At 37.7% G+C, this 25955-nt stretch overlaps 1 protein-coding gene across 2 annotated transcripts in view; it reads left to right on the forward strand.

The window, feature by feature from the left end:
- The first annotated feature begins 7171 nt into the window (after positions 1-7171).
- The window catches only part of cpne7 (copine VII), a 115477-nt gene continuing 96693 nt past the window's right edge, over positions 7172-25955 (forward strand). For both annotated transcript variants that reach the window (XR_012382847.1, XM_687889.10), the window contains exons 1-2: positions 7172-7291; positions 14278-14819. Coding sequence is in view for 1 of the 2 variants with exons in the window: in XM_687889.10 (XP_692981.4) it covers positions 14646-14819 (174 nt within the window). In the remaining variant the exon portion in view is untranslated. The remainder of the gene's footprint in view (positions 7292-14277; positions 14820-25955) is intronic.

Below are 25955 nucleotides of genomic sequence, written 5' to 3' on the forward strand. Positions count from 1 at the left end.
AATTTTAAGTGAAGTAAAGGGACCGTTATAATTGGGATTGTCCACAATCAATGACCCATTGGGATTTTTTCCATGAAAACCTACACATGGATCGATGGGCCAAAAATATCTTGACCCAGGGGAGAGGAGTAGGGAGATAAACATGGATGAGGTTACATAAGAAATAGAGAACGCGTCCTGCAGTTGACCTTGATTTCTGAATCAGTGGAGAAGAGTTAATTTAGACTATCTTTTGAAATTCTAGAAGCGTCATCCAGATTACTACATTTTCACAATGAAAGACATTCAATTGAGTTTATCAATAAAGCCAAGTAAATTAAGTACTCTAACAATATGGATTCTACAAAAATTCTGCCAACATTGAGATGAATAGAAATAAGGCTTGATTAAGCAAAGCAAGAGTCTAAAATGTAATAGTGTAAAAGGGATAGTTCATCCAAAAATGAAAAATTCTGGCATTGTTTTATGCAACACAATCTCACGGCAATTCGTAACTTTTACATTTAGTGGCTAATTCGTACAATTTAGTACGATTTGCTTATCCCCCAATGACGGTTGGGGTTATGGGTGGGGTTAGGTGCCACGCCTCCTTTTTAAAATCGTATCATTTCGTACAACTGAAATCGTACGGATTAGCCACTAAACTGGCAAAACGTAAAATACTTACGTTTTCTCGTGAGATCAGGCTGGTTTTATCACCCGTGACTTATCAAGAAAAGAAAACATTCATTCATTCATTAATTTTCTTGTCGGCTTAGTCCCTTTATTAATCTGGGGTCGCCACAGCGGAATGAACCGCCAACTTATCTAGCAAGTTTTTACGCAGCGGATGCCCTTCCAGCCGCAACCCATCTCTGGGAAACATTCACATACACTCATTCACACTCATACATTCATACACTACGGACAATTTATCCTACCCAATTCACCTGTACCGCATGTCTTTGGACTGTGGGGGAAACCGGAGCACCCGGAGGAAACCCACGCGAACGCAGGGAGAACATGCAAACTCCACACCGAAACGTCAACTGAGCCGAGGCTCGCACCAGCGACCTTCTTACTGTGAGGCGAATGGCTACCCACTGCGCCACTGCGTCGCCGAAAAGAAAACAAGAAGGGGGAAAAAGTCATTTTTAAGAATGTGCATGGGCGAAGTAACCACCACTGACACACATGGGAAAAACAAACACTGGATGTTGATGGTTATCAGTTTCCAGCTTTTTTTCAGTATATTATGTTTCAATCACGTTTAAAATAAAAAAAAATAACTAAAAAAAATCAAACTGGTTTGGATTGAGTCAAGGGTAATAAAATGACAATGTTTTCATTTTGGGGTTAACTATCACTTTAAAAGTGATATCAAGTACTTTGAGAATGAAAATCAATAATAAAGTGTCTTTTGATGTTTCCACAGTTACAAATTTAAAAGACAAAAAGATGAGAAAAAAGAATCTTAAGTTCAACACTAAACAGTCAGTGTGATGCAGTATGAGCTGCCATTTTGTGTAAAGAACCATAGTCGAAACATGTTAGCATGATGCTATGCACCTGTCGGTGGTTACTTATTGAGGATTAAAATCAATAATGAAGTGTCTTGCGAAGACGCTTTCACAGTTACAGATTCAAAGATTGTTTACCCAGAAAAGTGGGAAAACAAAAACCCAAACTTAAATACGTTTTTTTTTAAACAAAAGAAGCAGTGTGGTGCTGTATGAGCTGCCATTTTGTGTAAAGAACCATAGTGGAAACATGTTAGCATGATGCTATTTACCTCAGCGAAACTACAGTAGTCAACATTTAAAGTGCAAAACCTTTCACCAAAGTAAGTCATAAAACTATTGAACAACACCCATTCTTGTCTTGAATAATTCTTTATTTTGATCTACTTTAAACGTTGACCACTGTAGATTAAAATGGGGCGTTTGTAAGCACCATGGAGATCAATGTTTACAAGTTTCCAGCTTTCTTCAGAATATCATGATTTTGCTCAACAGAACAAAAAATTCACTGGTTTGGAACAAAGTCACGGGTGAGTAAATGACGGGGTTCATTTTGGTGTGAACTATCACTTTAAGAATGATATCAAGTACTTGGTAAGGATTAAAATAAATAATGAAGTGTCTTGAAAAGACGTTTCCACAGTTACAGATTTAAAAGACAAAACGGCGGGAAAAAAGAACCCCAAACTTAAACACAGGAAGACTTTTAAAACCAAAACAGTCAGTGTGGTGCTAGAACTGCCATTTTGTGTAATAGCAGAAACATGTTTGCATGATGCTATTCACCTCAGCTTAACAACAGTAATCAACATTTAGTGATTAAAACCTCTCACCAAAGTTGTCCTAAAACTATTGAATATTCTTGTCTTGAATTATTCTTTATTTTTATCCAATTCAAATGTTGACCACTATAGACTAAAATGGTGGCATTTGTAAGCACAGTGGTTAGCAGTTTCCAGTTTTCTTCAGAATATCATATTGTTGCTCAACAGAACAAAAACTCACTGGTTTGGAACAACGTCAAGGGTGAGTAAATGACATTGTTTTATTTTTTTTTGGTGTGAACTATCACTATAAGAATGATATCAGGTACTTGTTGAGGATTAAAATTTCCACAGTTTCCTCAGTTACAGATTTAAAAGACAAAACGGCGGGAAAAAAGAACCCCAAACTTAAACACAAGAAGACTTTTAAAACCAAAACAGTCAGTGTGGTGTTATAGAAGCTGCCATTTTGTGTAAAGAACACAAAACATGTGAAGATGTAACATGTTAGCACGATGCTAGTCAACCACAGTAGTCAAGATATGAAGTAGATCAAAACCTTTTACCAAAGTTGTCCTAAAACTATATTGAGCCACAACCATTCTTGTCTTCAAATGTTGACTGAAGACTAAAAGACTACTGCTGACTAAAATGGTGGCATTTGTAAACACTTACCTGCACAGAATTTCAAAGTAATTTTGACCAAACGCAGCTGTGTTTTCTGTGGCTGACTTCATGTACTGCCTGTCCCTCACATCAGGAGTCTTGATGTTCTTTTAGGATAGAAACGCAGAGGCTGTTTAAGCACTTTAGTACATCCTAATGAACAAAAGACCACAACGTCTTATTCTGCATAAAGTAAATAGCACTTTATCTTTGATGAATCCAGCTCCATTCTCTCTCCCACTTCACTTCCTGACCAACTGAACCGTTCCATAAAGAATAAAGAGAAAATAATGTGGGAGGCATGGAGATAAAAAAATAAGTTTTAGATGCAAAATAATAGCATTTGTTACATGCATATATGTGGGTGTTTCACCTTTGGGCCTTCGCTAATCGCTCTGCTATCAGAATGCGACTTAATTGATTTGAATGCTGTTTTGCATTGTTTTTAATGTTTAGCCAACACATCAACATTCATCCTTGCTGTCTATAAACAAACTAAACTATATTATATGACTAAATTATATAAGAATGCTATATTTTTAGCTCAAACTCTAGCCTTGTTTCCTTGTTTTGGAATAAAATAGATGCTATTTTACCTCTAGGACCTTTGAGCTTTTTGAAAATCCCACACAAAGGAATATTTTGGATGTTGTGAGGCGCTGTAGCTTAAAATAATATTACATAAGAAGAGTCTAACAATGCTATTTCCTCCACTTCTGCCATCATGCTATCAAAAAAGAAGGCATTAGCCAACAACATAACAGCGTTTCAATAGCTCTACAGTGTTTAACTTGCTTATGTGGTCAGGCTAGCACTACATTACTGACATTATCCTGAGACTCTGATGTTACATAAAGTGGGCCATTCAACAAAATGGCAGCCGGTAAATTATGTGTAAATGATGACTTGTGGCTGTAGCTCAATGCATTTAGACATGACGATCTGCTAAAGTTCAACACTAGCAACAAAACATGCTAGCTAAATGGTACAACACGCTATTGAAGTGCTAAACATGCAATATTAAATCAAGCAAGCAACCTGATACAATCTTGATAGCAAAACCATGCTAAAAGAGGTTAAACGTGCTAGAAACGATAGCATGATAGCAAATATTATAGCATGTTATAGCATAACACACTGCAAAAATGCTTTACTTATTTAAAAGATCTAAAAGAAAATCAAATAGCCAATTCTGATAGACTATTTAAGCTTACAAGATGCGCTTCCCCTGTTTCTACATTGTTATTAAGGTGTTAGTTCATTCTAATAGACATTTGAGGCTGACATAGTACACTACCCCAGTATCGTTTGATAAAATTTGACAAATTGAGCTACCATCAGAAACCCGGTCAGAAGAGAATGGAGGAAAAAATTAAATTACAACCTTAGGATGCAGAAGAGCCTTTCTAAAAGCACAATACGTTGAAACTTGCAGCAGATGGGCTACAGCAGCAGAAGGCTTTTGTTCGCTACAGTAAAAAACAGTTTCTACTATTCCCAAGAGATTACCAAAAAAATTTGACATATATGAGCCAAAATATGCCTAAAACGCTCATGGTCCAGCACATACCGCCAAAACAAACAATGAATGGACTCTACAAGACATGGACGTTATGTGACGTTAGTTGCAGATCCTTCAAGTCTTGTATTGGTTATGGGGTGGAGATGCCAGCATGGATCAAACATGTTGGTCCAGCACAATGCTATTTCATGGCAATTCGTGACTTGATTTAGAGGCTAATTTGTATGATTTCGTACGATCTCATTCGAACAACTTAGTATGATTTGCTAATCCCCTAATGATAGTATGATGTAGGGGTGAGTTTTGGTGCCACACCTTCTTTTATAAATCAGGGTTTAATGCTAAGGACATTTTCTACTGGCCCGACTGGACCAGCGGTTCAGATTTTTACTTGCCCTGAAAAATTTTTTACGGGCCCCACCAAAATAAATAAATAAAAAATAGTTATTTCCTAGCCACCTATTTTAAATAATGTGTCAAAAATAATGTCTGTGAATCCAGAACTTAAATATTTAAAAATATTTAAAATATTTAGCAGTAAAATACAGCAGTATGGAAAATGTGCAGGTATTTTATTGCAAAGCAAAAGGTGGCTGATTTAAATGTGACACAAAACTATGCAAAACATCACTTCATTTTTTTTTGCCGTGTTGTACCCATGTAAATACATTAGAAATGTTAGAAACAGACGTTTTCTTTTAGCTTCATAATTTGATGTTGTTGTCATGTTACCGTCTCTTCACTGTACTGGTTTTTACATCCAGTCAGATAAAAGGAACCAAAAAGCAATATGGTGTTTACGACTTCACAGAAAAGGTAGCATTCAAAGACTTAAAAAAGCACAAATTGTTTCTCGATTCTAACACTGTATTTGCACGCAATTGACAAATTGTCACAGGCAAATTAGAATTTTGTAACAAGGCAGCACTGGCCTGATCGGGCCAGTAATGATTCTCTCTTCTGTCCCGAACATCTCTCACGCTGGCCCCGGGCCATCGGGCAGTCCTTATTGTTGAGCCCTGTAAATCATAGATTTTCGGACGACTCAACTCTGATCTGATTAATTCAGAGGCCAGTGCAACACCCTGAACTTTCTTCTGCATGTTCTTCATTCTTGATTGCATTATCTTGATGAAATAGGCCACAGCATGCACCAGTTCCATGAAAGGGTATACCTGGTTTGCTGGAAATTCTGTCTAAGCTGTCAATCTAACGTCATTCCAGATCAAAGGCAAATATTCCAAAAAACCAAGGCAAGTGTCTAATTATTTGTTCATTCATTCATTCATTTTCATTTTCGGCTTAGTCTCTTATTAGTCCCTAATTATTATTATTCTATTTACTTAAATGTATTTGTTCTATGGACTAATTTGCATGAATCAACTGTTTGTGACCCTGGACCACAAAACCAATCTTATGTTGCACAAGTACGTTTACAATATGTTGCATGAGTCAAAATTGTTAAATTTTCAACTTTTGTAAAATTTCACCTTCCATTTAGTAAATTTCCTTTTGTAAATACATGTAGAGTGCAGAAGTTTGCCCTGCGCGCTTGCGGTTTTTAAAGAAACTTATTTGGCGCATCAATTTTGTCAATGCTAATATTCAAAAAGGTAATGATTCGCACTCATCAATTGCTTCGTACTGTTTTTCTTTTTACATTCTTCGGGTGATTTAAAGACACAAACGTTTTGGCACAATGCCTTCCTCAGTGTGTGAAATATATGTAAATATATCAAAACGTATTTTTTTAAACAAAAATATACATTTCTAAGACCTTATTTGGACAACTTTAAAGGCAATTTTCGAATATTTAGATTTTCTTTAAAATCTTGAACAAATATTGTTCAGTCTCAACAAACCAAACATCAATGGAAAGCTTATTTATTCAGATGTTGTAAGTATCAATTTCCAAAAATGGACTGTTTTTTGTTGGTATTGGTGGTTTATATGGACTCTCCATAGACATAATGTATTTTATATGGAAAAAAATGCTAATTATATGTCCCTACCCCTAAATCTAGCCCTCATATTAAAAAACGGTGGCAAAAAAATAGTCAAAAGACCACATAAAATATAATTTTGAAGCGTTTGAATTAGAAGGACACCAGCAATGTCCTCGTAAACCACTGTAATACAGTACAACTATCACTAAGAGAAGAGCAACAGCAGGTAAGAGCACTGCTCTCTTATTTACTCAGATTTTGTTTGCGGTTTGTCATCAAGAAATGTATATTAGCGTTATTTACATATTAGTAGGCTGTAATTAGCTATCATATGCAATGTTGTTAGTGATGGTTACGGTGTTTACATAGCCTATGTGACATTATACTAGTACACACACACACACACAAAGTTGAATTTAGTGGAGACAAGAATCCAAAATCCTCTTAAATCTCAGTTCATTTAATTCCATTGAAAGTCCATGAATGTTATCATATCCATAACTCACGAAGGGTAAACGTCAACACGTCATGGTTATGGTATAATCTGTATTGTATTGTAGACATTAAGGGCTAATCTCTAAACTGCTAAATGTGTTAGCAATAACCCAGATTATTCATGATTTAATTAACCCATTATATCCCTATCATTTACCTTAAAATGGCACTTTAAAAAAACATTCATTCAACCTGGATATGTGTTTTCTTATCGAAACTGACGTCAAGCAAAGTCTTTTCTCTTGCCAAGGCTGTTCGGATAAAGAAGCTGTAAAATTCACTCCAATGTAGCTCTTCAACGTAACATGACGGCAAAGCAGAACTAGCGCTCGGTGGGCTTGAGTCACACACACATACACACACACACACATACTGAGAGAAGAGCAGCAGCAACAGCAGGTAAGAACACTGCTCTCTTATTTACTCACTAGATTATGTTCGCTGTTTGTCATCAAGAAATGTATATTAGTGTTATTAATATATTAGTAGGCTGTTATTAGCTATCAAATGCGATGTTGTTAGTGATGGTTAGGGTGTTTACATAGCCTATGTGACATTTATAACTTGACGGTGATAACAAATCTTTACGGAAAATTAAATAACTATGCTTAAATCGACATCTACGTTCACAAGTGTTTTGGTAACCGAATAATAAAGTAGACTGTGGGATAAATTCTAAAAATACAGTCGGTGTTATGTCACCCGCTAGAGAAATGAAGTTAGCTGGACTGAAGTATAATCTGGTAAGACTCACTTCATATTGTTATGTTGTCATTTTATAGCTATACACCGTTTAAAATGGGTTATTTGCGTTATGAAGAGAAAAGTTTGTTTATTATATTAAACGTTAGGCTATCCGCGTCTCATAAGCGCCAATTAAAGGATCAGGCGATTAATCTTTACGTTGTGTCGAATAGCTTTCATGTTTTTAAGTTCAAATGTCAGTGAAATCAAATATATGTAACGTGAGATAAATCATTTACCGTGTTGTAATTTCCGTGCTTCAATGGCTTGATTGGTTCTTGAAGTAAAGTGGATATAGGGATGTGAGAGGAGCTGTCCATGATCTGCGCTGCTGAACCAAGCGCGTTCCCGGCTGAATGATGGCATGCCTACTGTATTCACTAGTCGCGAATGGTAATTTCGTCCGATAGACGTTAATGGCAGTGCATAAAATGCACACTTAAATGTTATTTGGTAATGTGAACCAAATGGTGCGAATTACAGTTGGTTGTTTGGCGCGAACATCGAAATAAGTCAAAACAAAAGGTTGGTCGGGACTCAAAATTGCTACTGAGTTTAATAACAAACTTGGATGGCAAGTAGTTAACCTTTTTGAACTGTCACTGGCGAAGAGAAATCAAATTCAAAACCATTTAGCTAGCCTTAAATGGAAAAAAAACGGAAGGGCTACAACTGTTATGAGACCCAAAGAGCTATTCTGTAATGTTATGTCAATAGTACAGTGCAAGTCAATCAAAAGTAATTCAACCTATAGCATAATAACCAGATCAATATAGTCTCAAATATAGGCTACTTTATAATAAAACTATCTTAACACTGATTTTTATCACCTCATCATGATGCCTATGATTTGCAGAGCTGGTGCAAACACATCCACATCATGATCAGGTGCTTCTTAACTGCTTCTGACATTTTTTTGTGTTTAATTTTATGTAGAGCAGCATGTTGACATATTCATTTTTATGCAATTAAATAATGAAAAAGGGGCATAATGGAATATTTTAAAAGATATTTCACTAAAAAATGTAAATTTACTCACTTCTTACCTTGTCTCAAGTGTTACCAAGCATTTACGAGTTTCCTTCTCTTTATTTTAAAACACAAATTAAGGTATTTTGAAAGTAACTCTCCAGAGGCACACCAACAGTATATATTTTGCATGTCTCCCTTATCTGACCCATTAACTTCAGGTTTTGGAGTCTCTTCCAATGTTCTGGTGAGTTGATTCAGGTGTGTTTGATTAGGAAGTGGTTGAAAACATGTACTGTTGGTGTGCCTTCAGGAACAGAGTTGGGAAACACTGACTTGTCTTAGAATTTATATACTGATGATACATTTCTGTTGAGTTTAATTGCTTCTTTTATATTAAGTCGCTTTGGATAAATGAATAAAAGTAAATAGTATGCTGGAAACCTGTAACCATCGACAACCAAAGTTGGAAAAACAAATGCAAGTCAATGGTTACCGGTTTCCAACATTTTTCAAAATACCTTCTCTTGTGTTCAACTGAAGAAAGAAAATCAACAGTTTCATGACAATTGAAGAGTGAGTAAATGATGACAAAATGTTTATCTTCAGGTACACTGTCCCTTTAAATCAAGTTCAGTCTCTTTATGCTAGTATGCACAAGTACGAGCACTACCTAGCATGCAGTTGCTGGCTGCAGTTCACTATAGTGGCCACCAGTGTTGCTAACCACCATAATTCTAAATATAACTATTTTAGATATATTTAGCTATTTAGTCATTGTTTACATAAAAATAAACGATGTGAAAGAAACACAGAGGAGCATGTTAAATGATTGAAGAAGATATATAATCTAAAAAATATTTATAAATATTGTGTGGGTTTCCTCCGGGGGCTGCTGTTTGCCCCACAGTCCAAAGACCTGCACCATGGATGAACTAAATTGGCCCTAAGTGTATGAGTGTGTGGGGGAATGTGAGAGTATATGGGTATTTCCCAGCACTGGGTTGCGGCTGGAAGTGCATCCAGTGCTTAAAACATATGATGGAATAGTTGGCGGTTCATTCCACTGTGGCAACCCCTAATAAATAAGGGACTAAGCCAAAGAAAAATGCATGAATGATTATATATATATTAAAAATATCATGAGGAAATGAAACAAATTTATGTATTGTCAGAAAAGTGGCTGATTTCTATGAATTTATACGATTTAATTTAAATGAAAATGTAACATTTTTAAAAGGAAGCATGTCCCAAGCCCCACCCCTAAACCTACCCCTCATTAGGGGACGAGCAAATCAAACTGAAATGTACAAATGAGACCATATAAATTCATATAAATTCTCCACTAATCAAAAAGTTAAGAATTGCTGTGAGATTGTGTCGGAAATGGGCGGATTCAACCAATAAGTGAGGTAAGCGGCCGCTTAGATGCCCAGGAAATCTGGGGGCCCCCCAATAATTATCTAGAAGTATAAATTATACCTATAAACTATATAATGTTGTTTTCTATCATATTTTGTATGGTGAGAGTCAAATAAAAGTTTAGAATAATTAAGTAGTATTTAATATTAATTAAAATATAATATTATTATAATAATGTAATGTTATGCAGTAATAATATTATACAATATTATTGTTACATCTGCACAAATTTGGCAACAACCCTTTATCATTGATTCATTGAAATCATTGATTCAGCAGTCAAATTTATATATATATATATATATATATATATATATATATATATATATATATATATATATATATATATATATATGTATATATATATATATATATATATATATGTATATATATATATATATATATATATATATATATATATATATATATTAATATATATATATATATATATATATATATATTAATATATATATATATATATATATATATATATATATATATATATATATATATATATATATATATATATATATATATATATATTAATATATATATATAATCTTTTTTTGTTATAAATTAATTTCATGAAAACTAAGCATTTGTGTAGAGATTGCATTAAGATAAAATGTTGAAAAGAAGTTTGAGTGATATTTAAGAAAGAGCTAAATAAATAAAAATGAAATAAAAGTAGAATTTTAGGACTGTTGGGCCTCATGGCTAGAATTGTTTAGGGCCCCTAAATCTCAAATCTGCCCCTGGTTGGAAATATCAGCCTGATCTCATGAGGAAACGTAATGGTTTTTCAGTTTAGTGGCTAATTTGTACGAGTTCAGTCGTACGAAAATGAACAATTTTAAAAAGGAGGCGTGGCAACCAACCACAACCCCAACCGTCATTGGGTGATGAGCAAATTGTACTAAATTGTATGAATTAGATCCTACGCATTCATACGAATCAGCCACTAAATCAAAAATTTATGAATTGCCGTGAGATTGCGTTGGAAATATCTCTCAAGTTGATTTGTGATGATTTCTAGATATTAGAGCTGGGTTACACTTTATTTGAAAGTACTTGTTAAGTGTAACTATTCATTTTAACTACCTAATAATAGTAATTAATTATATATACTTACTATATGATTTGGGTTAGAACAGGGGTTTGGTTTATAGTGCATAGTATAATTGATTGTAATGACTATAGTAGGTACCTGGAATGTGTTATACACAAGTTATACCCAAAACAGTCATGTCACAGTCTGCTTTGCTTTATTTATTTCAACTGATTACACTCCTAAAGTTAAAGAAATAGTTCAACCTAAAATGAAAATAGACTCACTATGTACTCATCCTCAACAGGTTTCAAACTTCTGTTGAACACAGAAGATGTTATTTTGAAGAACTCTGAAAACCGGTAACCATTGACTTCCATGGTAGGAAAAACATTACATAAGCTAATTCTGAAAACGTAGCCCTATATACATTTCTGGAGATCGCAAATTATGTAGCCAGAGCTACATAGCATTTCATCTTTAAAACGAATTCTACGGGGCGGTATGTCACTGTTCCTTTTCACACTTACTAGCTGACCGCTTACCTTTGTATGGACGGCTTTTCGGCTGTTACCAGTGTGTTTAGTTTGCTCACCATGTATGTCGGAGGGCTTGAGACACAGAGCAGAGTTGACCACGACGATGGGGTTCGAGTCTGGTGAAGATTGGTGCTTTTGAAAACACTGCCGGTTGGTTTTAGGGAGGGGGCAGGTGGGTCAGCTGGTGCTATTGAAAACACTATTGGTTGGGTTTAAGGAAGTGAGTCAGTCAGTAAATTAGTCTACAGCAGTCTCTGGTAGATTTACGCGAGAAGAGCAGGCACGAATGGCACTCGAAAGAGAAATTTGAGATCTGTAAAAGCGTACACAGCGACCTCTGGTGGATTTGTGAACACAAAAACTGAAAAAAACGTACCTCCTGGCATGTATCAGGCGCTCTCCAGAAATGTATTTCAGAATGAGCCTGGGATGGATACTATTTAAGTCTATGGTTACAAGGATTCCAACATATTTTTAAATATCTTCTTTTGTGTTCAACAGATGAAAGAAACTCATAAAGGTTTGAAACAAGTAAAGGACGAGTAAATGATGAGAGAATTTTCCTTATTGCAAGAACTGTCCCTTTAAGTTAACTCATCTTAAATTGAGCATCTTCATTCTCTTAACTGAAGTAAATGTTAATTCAAATAGTTAAATAAAAATTAATGAAATGTAATCTGGGGTTCAACAAAACTGTCTAAAGATCAGGACAAAAGGTTAAAAATGAGGTGTCATCACACATAGCAAAATTAGGTAGCCAAAAAGATCAGCTGTCCTTTGCTATTAGTGTAGCAATGCATGATGCACAGCTCACCCAGACAGCTTTCTGTTGCCCGTCTGTGTGAATGTGTGACAGAGCTGTCAGAGTCATGTTGTTAACTAGCAAGTCATTCAATTTATGCATTCCCTGTACATTTATGATGGCAATGCAGTGGTGCAGTAGGTAGTGCTGTCGCCTCACAGCAAGAAGGTCGCTGGTTCGAGCCTTGGCTGGGTCAGTTGGCGTTTCTGTGTGGAGTTTGCATGTTCTCCATGCGTTCGCGTGGGTTTCCTCTGGGTGCTCCGGTTTTCCCCACAGTCCGAAGACATGTAGTACAGGTGAATTGGGTAGGTTAAATTATCCGTAGTGTATGAGTGTGTATGGATGTTTCCCAGAGATGGGTTGCAGCTGTAAGGGCATCCATTGCGTAAAACATGTGCTGGATAAGTTGGTGGTTCATTCCGCTGTGGCGACCCCAGATTAATAAAGGGACTAAGCCGAAAAGTAAATGAATGAATGATGAATGTACATATATGCGACCCAACAGTGGGGTTTCAGTGCCTCATTGTCTATTTAACAGTCAACAGTTAGAATGTACAAAAATAAGTGCTAAAATAATTTTTAATATTGCAATTTTTATTAAAGAACAGAGGGCAGCATGGTGGCTCAGAGGTTAACACTGTTGAAGGTTGCTGGTTGGACTGTGCATTTCTGTGTGGACTTCCTCCTATGTTGGCATGGGTTTCCTCCAGGTGCTCCGGTTTCCCCCACATGTGCTATAAACTAAATTGTTTGTAGTGTATGAGTGTGTGTGTGTGTGAATGAGTGTGTATGGGTGTTTCCCAATACTAGGTTTTGGCTGGAAAGGCTTCTGCTGCGTAAATCATATGCTGGAATAGTTGGCGGTTCATTCCGCTGTGGTGATCTCTGAAGTAGAGACTAAGCAGAAGGAAAACGAATGGATGTTACAACATAGGATTATATTGTAAACACCCCCCAAACCCCCACCCAAATAGGTAGACTTGATCTATAATGACAGAAAATAAAAAAATTGCAGTAAAAAAGAAAGGTCAAGGTCTCGAATACAAACGGCCGAAATGAGTTTCCTTCGCAGTGTGGCAGGGCGCACACTTATAGATAGGGTAAGGAGCTCTGTCACCTGGCAGGAGCTGGGAGTAGAGCCGCTGCTCATCCACATCGAGAGAAGGCAGCTGAGGTGGCTCGGGCATCTGTTCGGATGCCTCCTGGATGTCTACCTAGGCAGGTGTTCCAGGGATGTCCCACCGGGAGGAGACCTCGGGGAAGACCCAGGACACGCTGGAAGGGAATATGTCTCTTAGCTGGCCTGGGAATGCCTAGGGATCCTCCTGGAGGAGCTGGAGGAAGTGTCTTGGGAGAGGGAAGTCTAGGGTTCTATCCTAAGACTGCTGCCCCTGTGACATGGCCCCGGAAAAGCGGTAGAAAATAAATGAATGAATGAAAGTGAAAAAGAAAAAGTAACCTAGAAATGAGATGTAAAATAAGACACACATGAGTTTCGTTTCATTCATTTTCTTTCGGCTTAGTCCCTTTATTAACCTGGGTTGGCCACAACGGAATGAACCACCAACTTGTCCAGCATATGTTTCACGCAGTGGATGCTCTTTCAGCTGCAACCCATCTCTTGGATACATCCAAACACACTCATGCACACACATACACACACTACGACCAATTTAACTTACCCAATTCAGCTATACCACATGTCTTTGGACTTGTGGGGGAAACCCATGCGAACACGGGGAGAACATGCAAACTCCACACAGAAATGCCAACTGATATGCCGAAGCTACAAAAGATTTGACAGCATCACAAGTTATAATTCATTTCCTAACCTAAAACATGTTTGTATTTTTTGCCTTAGGAGTCAGTTGTGAAGAGGCTGTCTGTCATCAGGATATCTCATCTGGGATTTCGCTGTTGTAATACTAATGGACATCTCTCATTTTCAACATCCCATCTGATCCCTTTAAGTCGGAACCACTCCCAGCAGCCCATTCTCCTCTAAAGTGATTCAGACCTAGAGATGCCTGTCTGCGAACAACTTTAAGTCGAACTGACAGATTCATTTTAAGACTTTCCACGTCTTTTGCTTCACAAAGAAAACATACAAGGTCATACTACGAGCTAGACTCCCTGCATGGGAGAGAGCTGCTTCAATCAAACTGAGGCTTTTAAAGATCTGCCGTCCCCCATCTCCGGCCGACCCTCCGCGCTCTGCTTTCTGTCAGGATGAGTGACTCACAGGAAGCGACGTCCCCGGTGGCGGGAATAGGAGGACCTGCCGCCTGCGTATGCAAGGTGGAGCTGCGAGTTTCCTGCAAGTCCCTGTTGGACCGAGACACGCTCAATAAGTCTGACCCCTGCGTCATTCTCATGGTACAGAACCAAGGTCAATGGACTGAAGTGAGTTTCCCTTTTATCTCTCTTTATTGAGGCTTCATTTGATCCTAGTATTGTTGACAGAGCTGTCGTTTTCCTGCAGTCATGTGGTAAAATGTAATTCAGTTCTAAGTACTGGTCAGTCAATGCATTTTTTTTAAAAGGAACACTTCATTTTTTCACTTTTGGCTCATTTTACAACTCCCCTAGACATAATTAGTTGAGTTTTAGCATTTTTTAAAACATTCAGCTGATCTTCAGGTCTAGCAGAAGCACGTTTACCTTAGCTTAGCATGTATAATTGAATCAAATTAGACAACCTGGGCTCATTGTGGAAACGTAGTCCCGCGGACGTTTCTGGAGACCGCGGAATACATCCCGGCGGGTATGTACGGATGCAGTTTTTGTTTTCGTGAATCCGCGAGAGGCCGCTGTTGTGCGCTTTTTTGCACCTCAGACGCCTCTCGCGAGTGCGCTTTGCGCCCGCGCTGTTCTCGCGTGAACCCACCAGAGGCCGCTGTCCGACTGACCGGATGATTGACTGCACGACCGGCCAATCGGGCGACCCGCCCTCCTACAAAAGCCGTCTAAAAAATAAAAGCCCTGATTTTTTTTTTTCCGCGTTTTCAGATTTCTCCGCATTCTCACCCTGTCACAAAACTCATTCACTTAATTTTTGGGATTCTGTTTTTGTCTTACCTGATTGCTGGGACTGCTCTTCTCCGGACTCAAAGCCGGTCGCCGTGGTCAACTCCTCTCTGCATCTCGAGCCTGCCGATGTACACGGTGAGCTGAGTGGACAAACGGGTTGCAGAGGGGAAGCCCTCCACAAGGAAGTAAGCGGTCGGCCGGCAAGCGTGAAAGGGAAGAGCGTCACACCGCCCCGCATCGTTCGCTTGAAAAAAATAAACGCGGCTGTACGTACCTCCCGGGACGTATTCCGCTGTCTCCAAAAACGTCCGCGGGACTACGTTTTCATAATGAGCTTGGGTTGAAATTAGACCATTAGCATCTCAGTCAAAAATGACCAAGGAGTTTTGATCATTTTCCTAGAATAATAGTAAAAGCTTGATTCTTGTTACGATTTTAAAGATGGTAAGTCAAGGGGAAAGGGGAGTAATATTAATTTTGGGTGAAACACACAAGCAAACACACAATATCAACAAGCGAGGGAAAAAATACCAAGACTAACTAAATGCAATGAAGTGAGTTTATTTACAAAGATAGTGTTAATAATAAAAAGAACATTAAATATTTACAAAGATACACTGAAATTTACAGATAACAAATGGGACACAAGACGTTTGACCAGATAGATGGGAGAGTTGGAGAAATGAGATGCGGGCGGCGTCCAAACTTTAAAAAGTAATAAAACAAAACAATCTATTGGCATAAACCTCTACCCTAACTATCCAAAAGAAAAATACAGCGGTTATTGAAAAGAAATCTTCGCCTCTATTACGCACTACCTAACCTACTCTAATATAGGATGAGAAAACAAAAGTACAGTGGGTGGAGCACGCCCCTTACCTAGTGTGTCTAACAACAGAGATATTCAAACTACGTGTGCACAATGTTTTTTCGCACAACATTCTTACCTGTCCCACTCTACAACCTCAGATGCTCATGACACTGATGGTAGACAAATTGAGAACAGACAAATAACAACGGACAGATACCAAAATTTAACACACAATAATCGAATATCAAATTCACTGACACACAGCACAACACAGAAATTCAGGGCCTCCCGAGTAGCGTACTGTCACCAGTTTTATGCCATGGTGTCAGCGGCTGGATTGGAGATCTTGGGTGAGGGGGGGCACGGCAAACAGCTGGGCAGCGGTAGCCAATCAGAGCCACTGTATGGGTGGAAGCGGGAGAGAGGTAGAGATCGAGCGGGCACAGGGAGAGAGAGAGAGAGACTAGCGAATAAAAATAATAATAATAATCACGCTACACAGGAATGTTACAATTCTTCTGTAGTTTCATGGTTAACTAAGACTTATCGAAAATTAGAAGTTGCTATTTTCGGTCGATATGCCTAGGAACTGTATTCCTCCATGAACCAAGGTCAAAGGAATTAAGTGAGTTTTCCCTTTATCTCTCTTTATTGAGGCTTCATTAGATCCTAGTAGTGTTGACAGAGTTGTCATTTTGCTGCAGTCTTGATTGTGGTCAAATGTAATATGGCAATAAACTTTTGGCTCATTTTCCAACTCCACTAAGACTTATGGAAAATTATAAGTTGCTATTTTTAGGTCGATTTGTCTACAAACTATATTCCTTCATGAATCAAGGTCTTTTTCTCTCTTTAATGAGGCTTCATTAATTCCTAGTGTTGTTGACAGTACTGTCATTTTCTGCAGTCTTAGTTATGGAACTGGCCAGCCAATGCATAGTTTTAAAGGAACACTCCACGTTTTCAATTTTTGGCTCATTTTACAACTTCTCTAGAGCTAAATAGTTAAATTTGACCATTTTTGATTCCATTTAGCTATTTTTTTTTTGGCTCTAGCGAGAGCTCTTTTAGCTTAGCATACATAATTATATCCAATTTGACAATTAGCATCTCACTCAAAAATGACTGAAGAGTTTTGATTACTGTCTTATTTAAAGCTTGACTCTTCTGTAGTTACATATATATGCCTAAGAACTATATTCCGCCATGAACCAAGGTCAATGGACTGAAGTGAGTTTTCCCTTTATCTCTCTTTATTGAGGCTTCATTGGATCCTATTATTGTCTTATTTGTGGTAAAATTTATTTCATGTAACTCAAAATGTAACTCAATTTTTCATTTTTCGCTTATTTTACAACTACCTTAGAGTTAAACAGTTGAGTTTTAGCATTTTTAAAACATTCAGCTGTCTAGCGGGAGTACTTTTAGCTTAGCAAAAATGATTCAATTGGATTAGACCATTAGCATCTCAGTCAAAAATGACCTATGAGTTTTAATCATTTTAAGTTAAGCTAGTTAAAGCTGGGCTTTTCTGTAGTTTCATTGTGTACTAAGACTGATGGAATATGATCAGTTGTTATTCTTAGGTCGTTATGTCTAGGAACTATAGCCCTCCATGAAGCAAGGTTATAGACTGAAGTGAAGTGTGTCGTCCCTTTTTCTCTATTTATTGAGGCTTCATTAGATCCTGGTATTGTTGACAGTACTGTCATTTTCTGCAGACTTAGTTATGGTAAAATGTAATTCACTTATAAGTACTGGCCAGCCAATGCATGCTTTTAAAGGAACACTCCATGTTTGCACTTTTTGGCTCATTTTATACCTTCTCTAGAGCTAAATAATTATTTGAATTTGACAATTTTTGAATCCATTCAGCTAATTTTTGGGTCCAGCAAGAGCTCTTTTAGCTTAGCTTAGCATACATGATTACATCCAATTAGACGCTAAGCATCTCACTCAAAAATGACTGAAGAGTTTTGATTATTGTCTTATTTAAAGCTTGACTCTTCTGTAGTTACATATATATGCATAGGAACTGTATTCCTTCATAAACCAAGGTCAACAGACTGAAGTGAGTTTCCTTTTATCTCTCTTTATTGAGGCTTCATTGGATCCTAGTATTGTTGACAGTGCTGTCATTTTCCTGCAATCTTAGTTGTGGTAAAATCTATTTTATGTAACTCATAATGTAACTCAATTTTTCATTTTTGTCTCATTTTACAACTCCCTTAGCCTAGAAATAGGTCCCACTTTATATTAAGTGTCCTTAACTAGTACTATGTACTTGCATTAAAAAAATAAAAAATAAATTAATACAATGTACTGTGTTTATGATGTATTTGAGAACACTCGTGGTGCTTTTGAGTTGGGATAGAGGTTGTGTTATTAACAGGTTTGGTGGCATGGGTAGGTTTAAGGGTGGGATAAGGTGTAAGGGATGGTCAACAGTGTATTTACAAATGTAACTACAAAAGTTAATTAGAGATGTAATTACATACTTTTATTTAATCAAGCATAAGTACACAGTAAATACATGTATTTACACAATAGGTACATTGTAACAAACTATTAATTCCTGTGTAAATACATATTAGTTAAGGCCACTTAATATGAAGTGGGACCGATTAAATCGGATTAGACCATTAGCATCTCAGTCGAAAATGACCAAGGAGTTTTAATCATTTTCCTAGTTAAAGCTTGACTCTTCTGTAGTTTCATTGTGTACTAAGACTGATGGAATATGATTAGTTGTTATTCTTAGGTTGTTATGTCTAGGAACTATAGTCCTCCATGAAGCAAGATTATGTACTGAAGTGAACCGAGTCGTCCCTTTATCTCTCTTTATTGAGGCTTCATTTGATCCTAGTATTGATTGAGCTGTCATTTTCCTGCAGTCTTGTGGTAACATGTGACTCAGTTCAAAGTACTGGCCAGTCAGTGCATTTTTTTTAAAAGGAACACTCAATTTTTTCACTTTTTGGCTTATTTTACATTTTCCCCAGAGCTAAATAGTTGAATTTTACCATTTGTGAATCCATTCAGCTGATTTTCGGGTCTAGCTGGAGCTTAGCTTAGCATATATAATTGAATCCGATTAGACCATTAGCATCTCACTCAAAAAGAGTTTTAAAAGTTTTCCTATTTAAAGCTTGACTCTTCTGTAGTTACATAAATATGTCTAGGAACTATATTCCTCCATGAACCAAGGTCAGTGGACTGAAGTGAGTTTTCCCTTTATCTCTCTTTTTTAAGACTTCATTTGATCATAGTATTGTTAACAGTGCTGTCATTTTCCTGCTGTCTTAGTTTTGGTAAAATGTAATTAATCTAACTCAAAATGTTTCTCAATTTGAAATGTATTATTATTTTTTATTATTTTATAATGACTGAAGAGTTTTGATAGTTTCCTGATTTAAAGCTTGACTCTTCTGTAGTTTTGCACATGACTGCGTGTAGTGTAGCACATGACTGGGTGTAGCTTTGTTGGATTTTGATCTGTACCAGCTGGCCGATACCCAATCCAGCAAAAATATGCAGTATTGAACCAATATCTGATCCAAGTATCTGGATCGGTGCATCCCTAATTTGATGACTAGCCTGTTGACAGTTGAAAGCCTTGTTTTAGTTTTGTTTTGATGTCAGTTAGATGCATTTTAAATAAAAAATACAAATAAAGGCTTGCTGGGAAATCAGAGTTTACTTTGTTTGCTCGTCGTGTTTTGGGGCACTGTGTTGGGGCAATTTTGGTTGCCAGTAATACTGTAAAATGTGTGCACTGTAAATGAACAGTTGCAGTTGTGCTGTAAAACTACAGCTATTTTTTTACAGTGGGTGTGTAAATGTAGCCGTGATGTCTGCACTTAAGATATAATAAGCAACATCTTTAAATAAAGGGAATCATCTATTAAGTGTCGTAAAGCCTATAGGAAAAAATAATCATGTTTCAGTTCTCTCCGGAGCATTTGGGATGAATGTTGGACAGCGTCTGTCTAGAGGATGTTATAAAATACATTTTATATCGAGTTATTAACGGAGAATTTTATATATGTGGTGTTATATTATGGATGTGTGCGCTTCCTGCGCTGGGTCCCTCCGTTGGTGGCAAGACCACTGGATTTCGATGCCAGTCGGTCGGCGAGTAAATGATGAATGAAAACACACAGGCATGTGCGTATAGACATGCGTTGTACTACTGTACAGTAACGTGTCATTTGTTTGTTTTGGTTGTCCTATTTTAATAGTTTCGTGATGATGTGATGGTGTGCTTTATCTGCATGATTCTCGCTGAAGTGGGCGGTTTGAGTGACGTTCGATTTGGGGGATGTTCTGGGGGCGGGGTTTGCTGACGCGCTGCAAGCTACTAGCCCCACAGTGGAAACGCGACATGATTTCGGCCTCACTGCTCAACCTCCCAGGCGATTGGCCCGGCCTGGCCCGATATAAGCCCTGGCTCGCACTGGCCTGATAGTGGAAATGCGGCTAATGACAGAGTGAAGAGTCAGTGCCTTAAACTATAGAACCCAGCATTTATTTGATAATGCTAATCATTAAAGTAGTTTTTTCCCTGAGTTTTGCTGTGATGACAGCATTATTTCCAGGTGGAATTCAAAATGCACTCAGCCTCCACATTTGCAGAAATCAACCAATGAGATGACTTCGAAATGCCTAAAGTGTTTCCAGTTTTTTAGTGGCATATGGATCAGACAGTGGCGCGTGGGCTTGACGTCTGAGGCTGAGACTTATCATCATGCCTTAAAGAACCTCCTGCTGGCTACAAGTCTTTTACTCATTTGACAGATTTGGCAACATCCTTTTGCCTTATTTCAATAGTTATTGATTTATTAGGGACCAAAAATATGGTTTCAAGCATTCGTGAGAATATCCTGTTTGATGTTCATCAGAAAAAAAAAAACTCAAAGTGGTTTGGAAGAAGTGGAAGATGAGTAAATAATGACAGCATTTTCATTTTTGTGTAAGCTATTCCTTTAAAATAATAGAGAATTGCTGATTGCACATCAATTTATTTATTTATTTTTTACACAAAGATGATATACTAAAAAAAAGTCTGAAAACAGAAAATGTGCATTATACACAACTTTATTAGATACACCTGTCCGGTTTTTGCTAGATCGGATAAGTTTGTGACCGGAAGTTAACGAGAATTAATTCTATTATTTATTTATTATTTAAAATTATTATTTTAAATTTCCCATTTCTGTTTTTATAAACATCTACCCCCACCTCAACCCTAAGCCCGGCCGTCACAGTAATGTGAAAACAGTAGTTGTAGCGAGTATTATTTATGTTATCCATTAAATTACCCAATAAATTGTATTTTTTAACGCCTACTCTCACCCCAACCCTAAACGCAACCGTCACAGTTCTGTAAAAATATTAATTATTGTTTTTCAGTGTCAAAAAAAAGGCTGCTATATTATTGTGCATTTCGCACTTCCGGCCGGCCGCATATCTGATCTAGACTTTACCAAACTATCCAACTGCTTGTCAACGCAAATTTCTAATCAGCCAATCACATGGCAACAACTCAATGCATTTAGGCAAGACATGGGCTACATCCGAAACCGCCTACTAACTGAAGTAGGTACTGCATTTGAATTTAAATGTACTACTTGGCCGTTAGAAAAGGACGTTCTATACAGTATGACTGTGAGCAGTTTAAATGGAATTCGGATGTGCTACATCTGCCATTTTGTCATGGTCATGTGAACTGCCTGCCTGAGTTGCATTGCTTCACTCCCATTCATGAATTCTCTTGCGGGGCATTATGGGATACCGTGGTGTGCATGGGATGCGCACTTCAGAATCTCGCTGGAAGTAGTAGATCATCCGGGTACTTCTCGCATACTGATTTTCAAATTCTATGACTTCGGACATACTAGGCTTGCATACTGATTTTAGTGTACTATATAGTATGGAAGTATGCATTTTCAGACACAGCCATGGTTAAGACAATCTGCTGCAGTTCAAACATCAGAATGGGCAAGAAAGGGGATTTAAGTGACTTTAAACATGGCTTGATTGGTAGTGCCAGATAGGCTGGTCTGAGTATTTCAGAAACTGCTGATCTACTGGGATTTTCACACACAACCATCTTTAGAGTTTACAGAGAATGGTCCAAAAAACAGAAAATATCCAGTGAGTGGCAGTTCTGTGGGCCAAAATGCCTTGTTGATGTCAGAGGAGAATGGCCAGACTGGTTCAAGCTGATAGAAATCAACAGACTGGAATTCATTCATTTCCAATGGAGAGTAGTCCTGGAGCTGCGTAGAGTTCCGATCATTTCCGTATGAGGAAAATTCGGATCCGAATTGAGCTACGGATTCGTTGAAATATTTGAACTTCTGCGACTAGACCGTATGCGACCAGCCGACCGGATGTGATGTATTCCAGTGTTGTCCAAGCAGGTCCTTGTGCACAAGATGAGAAATTGTAGTTCTTTTGGTTATGTTTTTGAATCAGAAAAGGTCTATGTTAAAAAAAAACATTTCTATTCATAAATGTAAGTAATAAAGGAATAAAATTAGAATTTTTTATATTATCTCCACATTCCCTTCAATATTTTCTAGCGGTCTATGAGTTTCTAGTATTCATTCATTCATCCATTCAACCATGGTGAACGCACAGAAAATTCTAGCTCTTGCATTTGCACTCCTTTATTTCGGACCCTGCGAGAACAGCTTCTCTCCCTTCGTGTACGTCAGAACTGAAAATTCTGTGCGACTGCCACGAGGGGGCGTATTCCGACAGTCGTGTCTAAATGTCATGTGCCGTGGAAAGGTCGCTTAAAAGCTCTGTTTTCTGATTTCCAATGCGATATTGAAGTTAAAGCTGAGTTATATTTAGACACAATACTGTCTATATTTTCTATATTTTACCAACAAATAGTTGAAATGAATCCTATTTTTGAATGAAACTGATTATATACTTTTTACATTTCTAAAATTGTAATCGCAGGCCAAAATTAATCAAAATTTAAAAATCAAAATTCATCACTAGTTATAGATAAATACATTTATTTTGAAATTGTAGCGCTGCAGGATAAGCCATGCCTCAATCGCAAGGGGCGTCAGCGTCAATGCCATTCACTTTAAATGGGTGACGTCAGGCATTGTCGAACTGAATTGTGGATCCATCTGTTGCTTGCTGCAGGAGTTGGGAATTTCTTAATTTTTCAAACACCAACGAAAGCATCAGCTAATCAGATCATTTTGCAAATACCCCAGCTTAGACAGTAGCCGATTGCAATATAATTTCATTGACTGTTCCTGCTATGACGGTTGTGTCAGCCCCAACTTCATACACGCTGTCCATCAAGCACTGACGCTGAAGCCCTGTGTGAATCGGGCGTTATTGTTTCCCCTATTCTACACTTTAATAATTCAGTTTTAAACAACACAGGCTCATTGTGAATGCAAAGCCCCATATACATTTCTGGAGAGCACAAATTATGTAGCCAGAGGTACGTATGGCTGCATTTCACCTTTAAAACGAACGATACAGGGTGGTATGATGTCACCGCCAGCTTGTTTGGGTGGGTGGGTCAATCGGTGCTTTTGAAAACACTATCGGCTGGGTTTGAGGAAGGGGGTGGGTGGGAATATTGGTCGGTCAGTCGACAGAAGCCACTGGTGTATTCACGCGCAAACAGCAGGCACGTGATGGCACAAGATAAATTTGTGATCTAAAAAAGTGTACACAGTGGCCTGCAAAATATGTACCTCCTGCAATGTATTTCGCGCTGTCCAGAAATGTATACAGGGGTATGTATTCAGAATGAGCCTGCGTTGAACTTGATTATACCTAAGTGTTGTAATCTTGGGTTGGAAGCTGTTTGGATGAATATACTTTCGCACAATGCCTTCAGCTGACATTGTTATAGTAGGCTAGACTGTGAAGGTTGACTTTGCTGTTCAAAGTTCACGTGTGTAGGGGGGAGTGGGCACTTTTTTGGGAATGAATCTAGGCAAGGAACTGTCACACAGCAGGAACGGGCGCTTGAAGCAAAGAGAGCGACCACTCTGGTGCTTTTTTTCCCCCTCATATCAAAGCAGTCACTGTTCGAAAAAAAAAAAATTATCTGGAGATGCAGCAGTGGTTCAGAAGACAGCTCGGCAAAGCTGCGAAGCTGTCTGCTGCAATGTGTCAGGCTGAAGGATGAAATCTTAATCCTGGCCCCATTATTCCAACAACTGTGCCACGTTCAACATCACATTGTACAAAGTGAAAGATGCCACCCGGCTTCAACTGCAGTGTTTGTTGCTTTTAATAGATTTGGGTTTAAAGAGAAATTAAAAAGCCTTTGGGGTGTTGTGGAGCACTGGGATATCGCGATTAACATAATAAGAGTTTAAAGGGAAAGTTCACCATTTACTCAGCTTCAAGTGGTTCCATCCCTGTATGAGCCTCTTTTTTCTGTTGTACACACACACACAAAATGTATTTTGAAGAATGTTGGAAATTGGTTAGCATTCACATTCAAAGTGGGACAAATAAATACAATGGAAGTCAACGGATACTATTTTTAAAATCTTTTAATTATTAATTATTTGTTTGTTTATTTTATATATATAAATATTATATATATACAGATTTGTGTTTTGTTTATGCATTTGGAGCTGATATTGTGTTGTGCGCTGTGGAGCATGCGCAGCTTTCTCTCTCTCTCCCCCTCCCTCTAGAGCTGCGCTTGATTGCGGTCCAGCCGTGTTGCGTGTGGGAGCGTATATAAGCTGGAGGAGAGGAACAATGGGGAGATCTTTCTGCTCGGTGCAGGTCGCAAATCTCCGTCGTCGTCGCTGCTGTTGTTCCGAGCGTCTCCTATCTCCTGCCCCAAACTGTTGGTTGACTTGGTGTGAATTGATTGATTTCTGTTACTGACAATTTAATTATTTTCTAAAACGGCTCTCTGTTAAATCTGAATCTATTGGCTTTTCTGATTAAATATTTATATATATTCTTTTTGGTTAGAAACAGAAGCGGTAGGTTGGGAATCGCCATTTACTTTAAAACGTTTTCTCCTGGTTTGTGGTAGCAAGGGAGAAAGGGAAGTTTGCTGTAATTTTATTTGGGGTACTTTTATTTGAGCAGGTAAGTTAGAATTATTTCCCCGCAAGTTAGCTGTGTTTTTGTTTATTATTTTGGCCTGGATTCCCTTCGGAAGAGATGCTTCTATCTTTGTTGTCTAAGGAAATAATAAATATTGTTACTACTTGATCAGCGTTGTGATTATTGTGAGTTGGGACAGGAGAAGGGGAAAACCCTAAATTGAGTATTTGAGTTTATTTCTGTGTTTTTTTTTTTTTACACTTGTTATTGTTCCCACCAACCCTAGACTGGTCGGGACATAACAGTGTGTAACAGAAGAAAGAAATTTAAGGTTTAGTTCACCCCAAAATGGAAATTTACTCATTATTTACTCTCCCTTGATTGGCTCCAAACTAGGGCTGCACGATATTCTGAAAAATCTGCTATTGCGGTATTTTTTTCTGTGATAAATGTTTCGATATGAATACAGTTTCACTTAATGGTTTGAATAGCTCTATTTAATGGTTTCCTGGCGAGTCTAACAGTATTTATGTACAGAAATTGAATAATCACAATGCCAAAAATGCTTTTCTTACCTTATTTTGTCTCATTTTCAGTCCAAATATCAAAAAATTATTATTTAATATAGTACA

The sequence above is a fragment of the Danio rerio genome, chromosome 7 (assembly GCF_049306965.1).
Source record: "Danio rerio strain Tuebingen ecotype United States chromosome 7, GRCz12tu, whole genome shotgun sequence".
Lineage (NCBI taxonomy): Eukaryota > Metazoa > Chordata > Actinopteri > Cypriniformes > Danionidae > Danio > Danio rerio.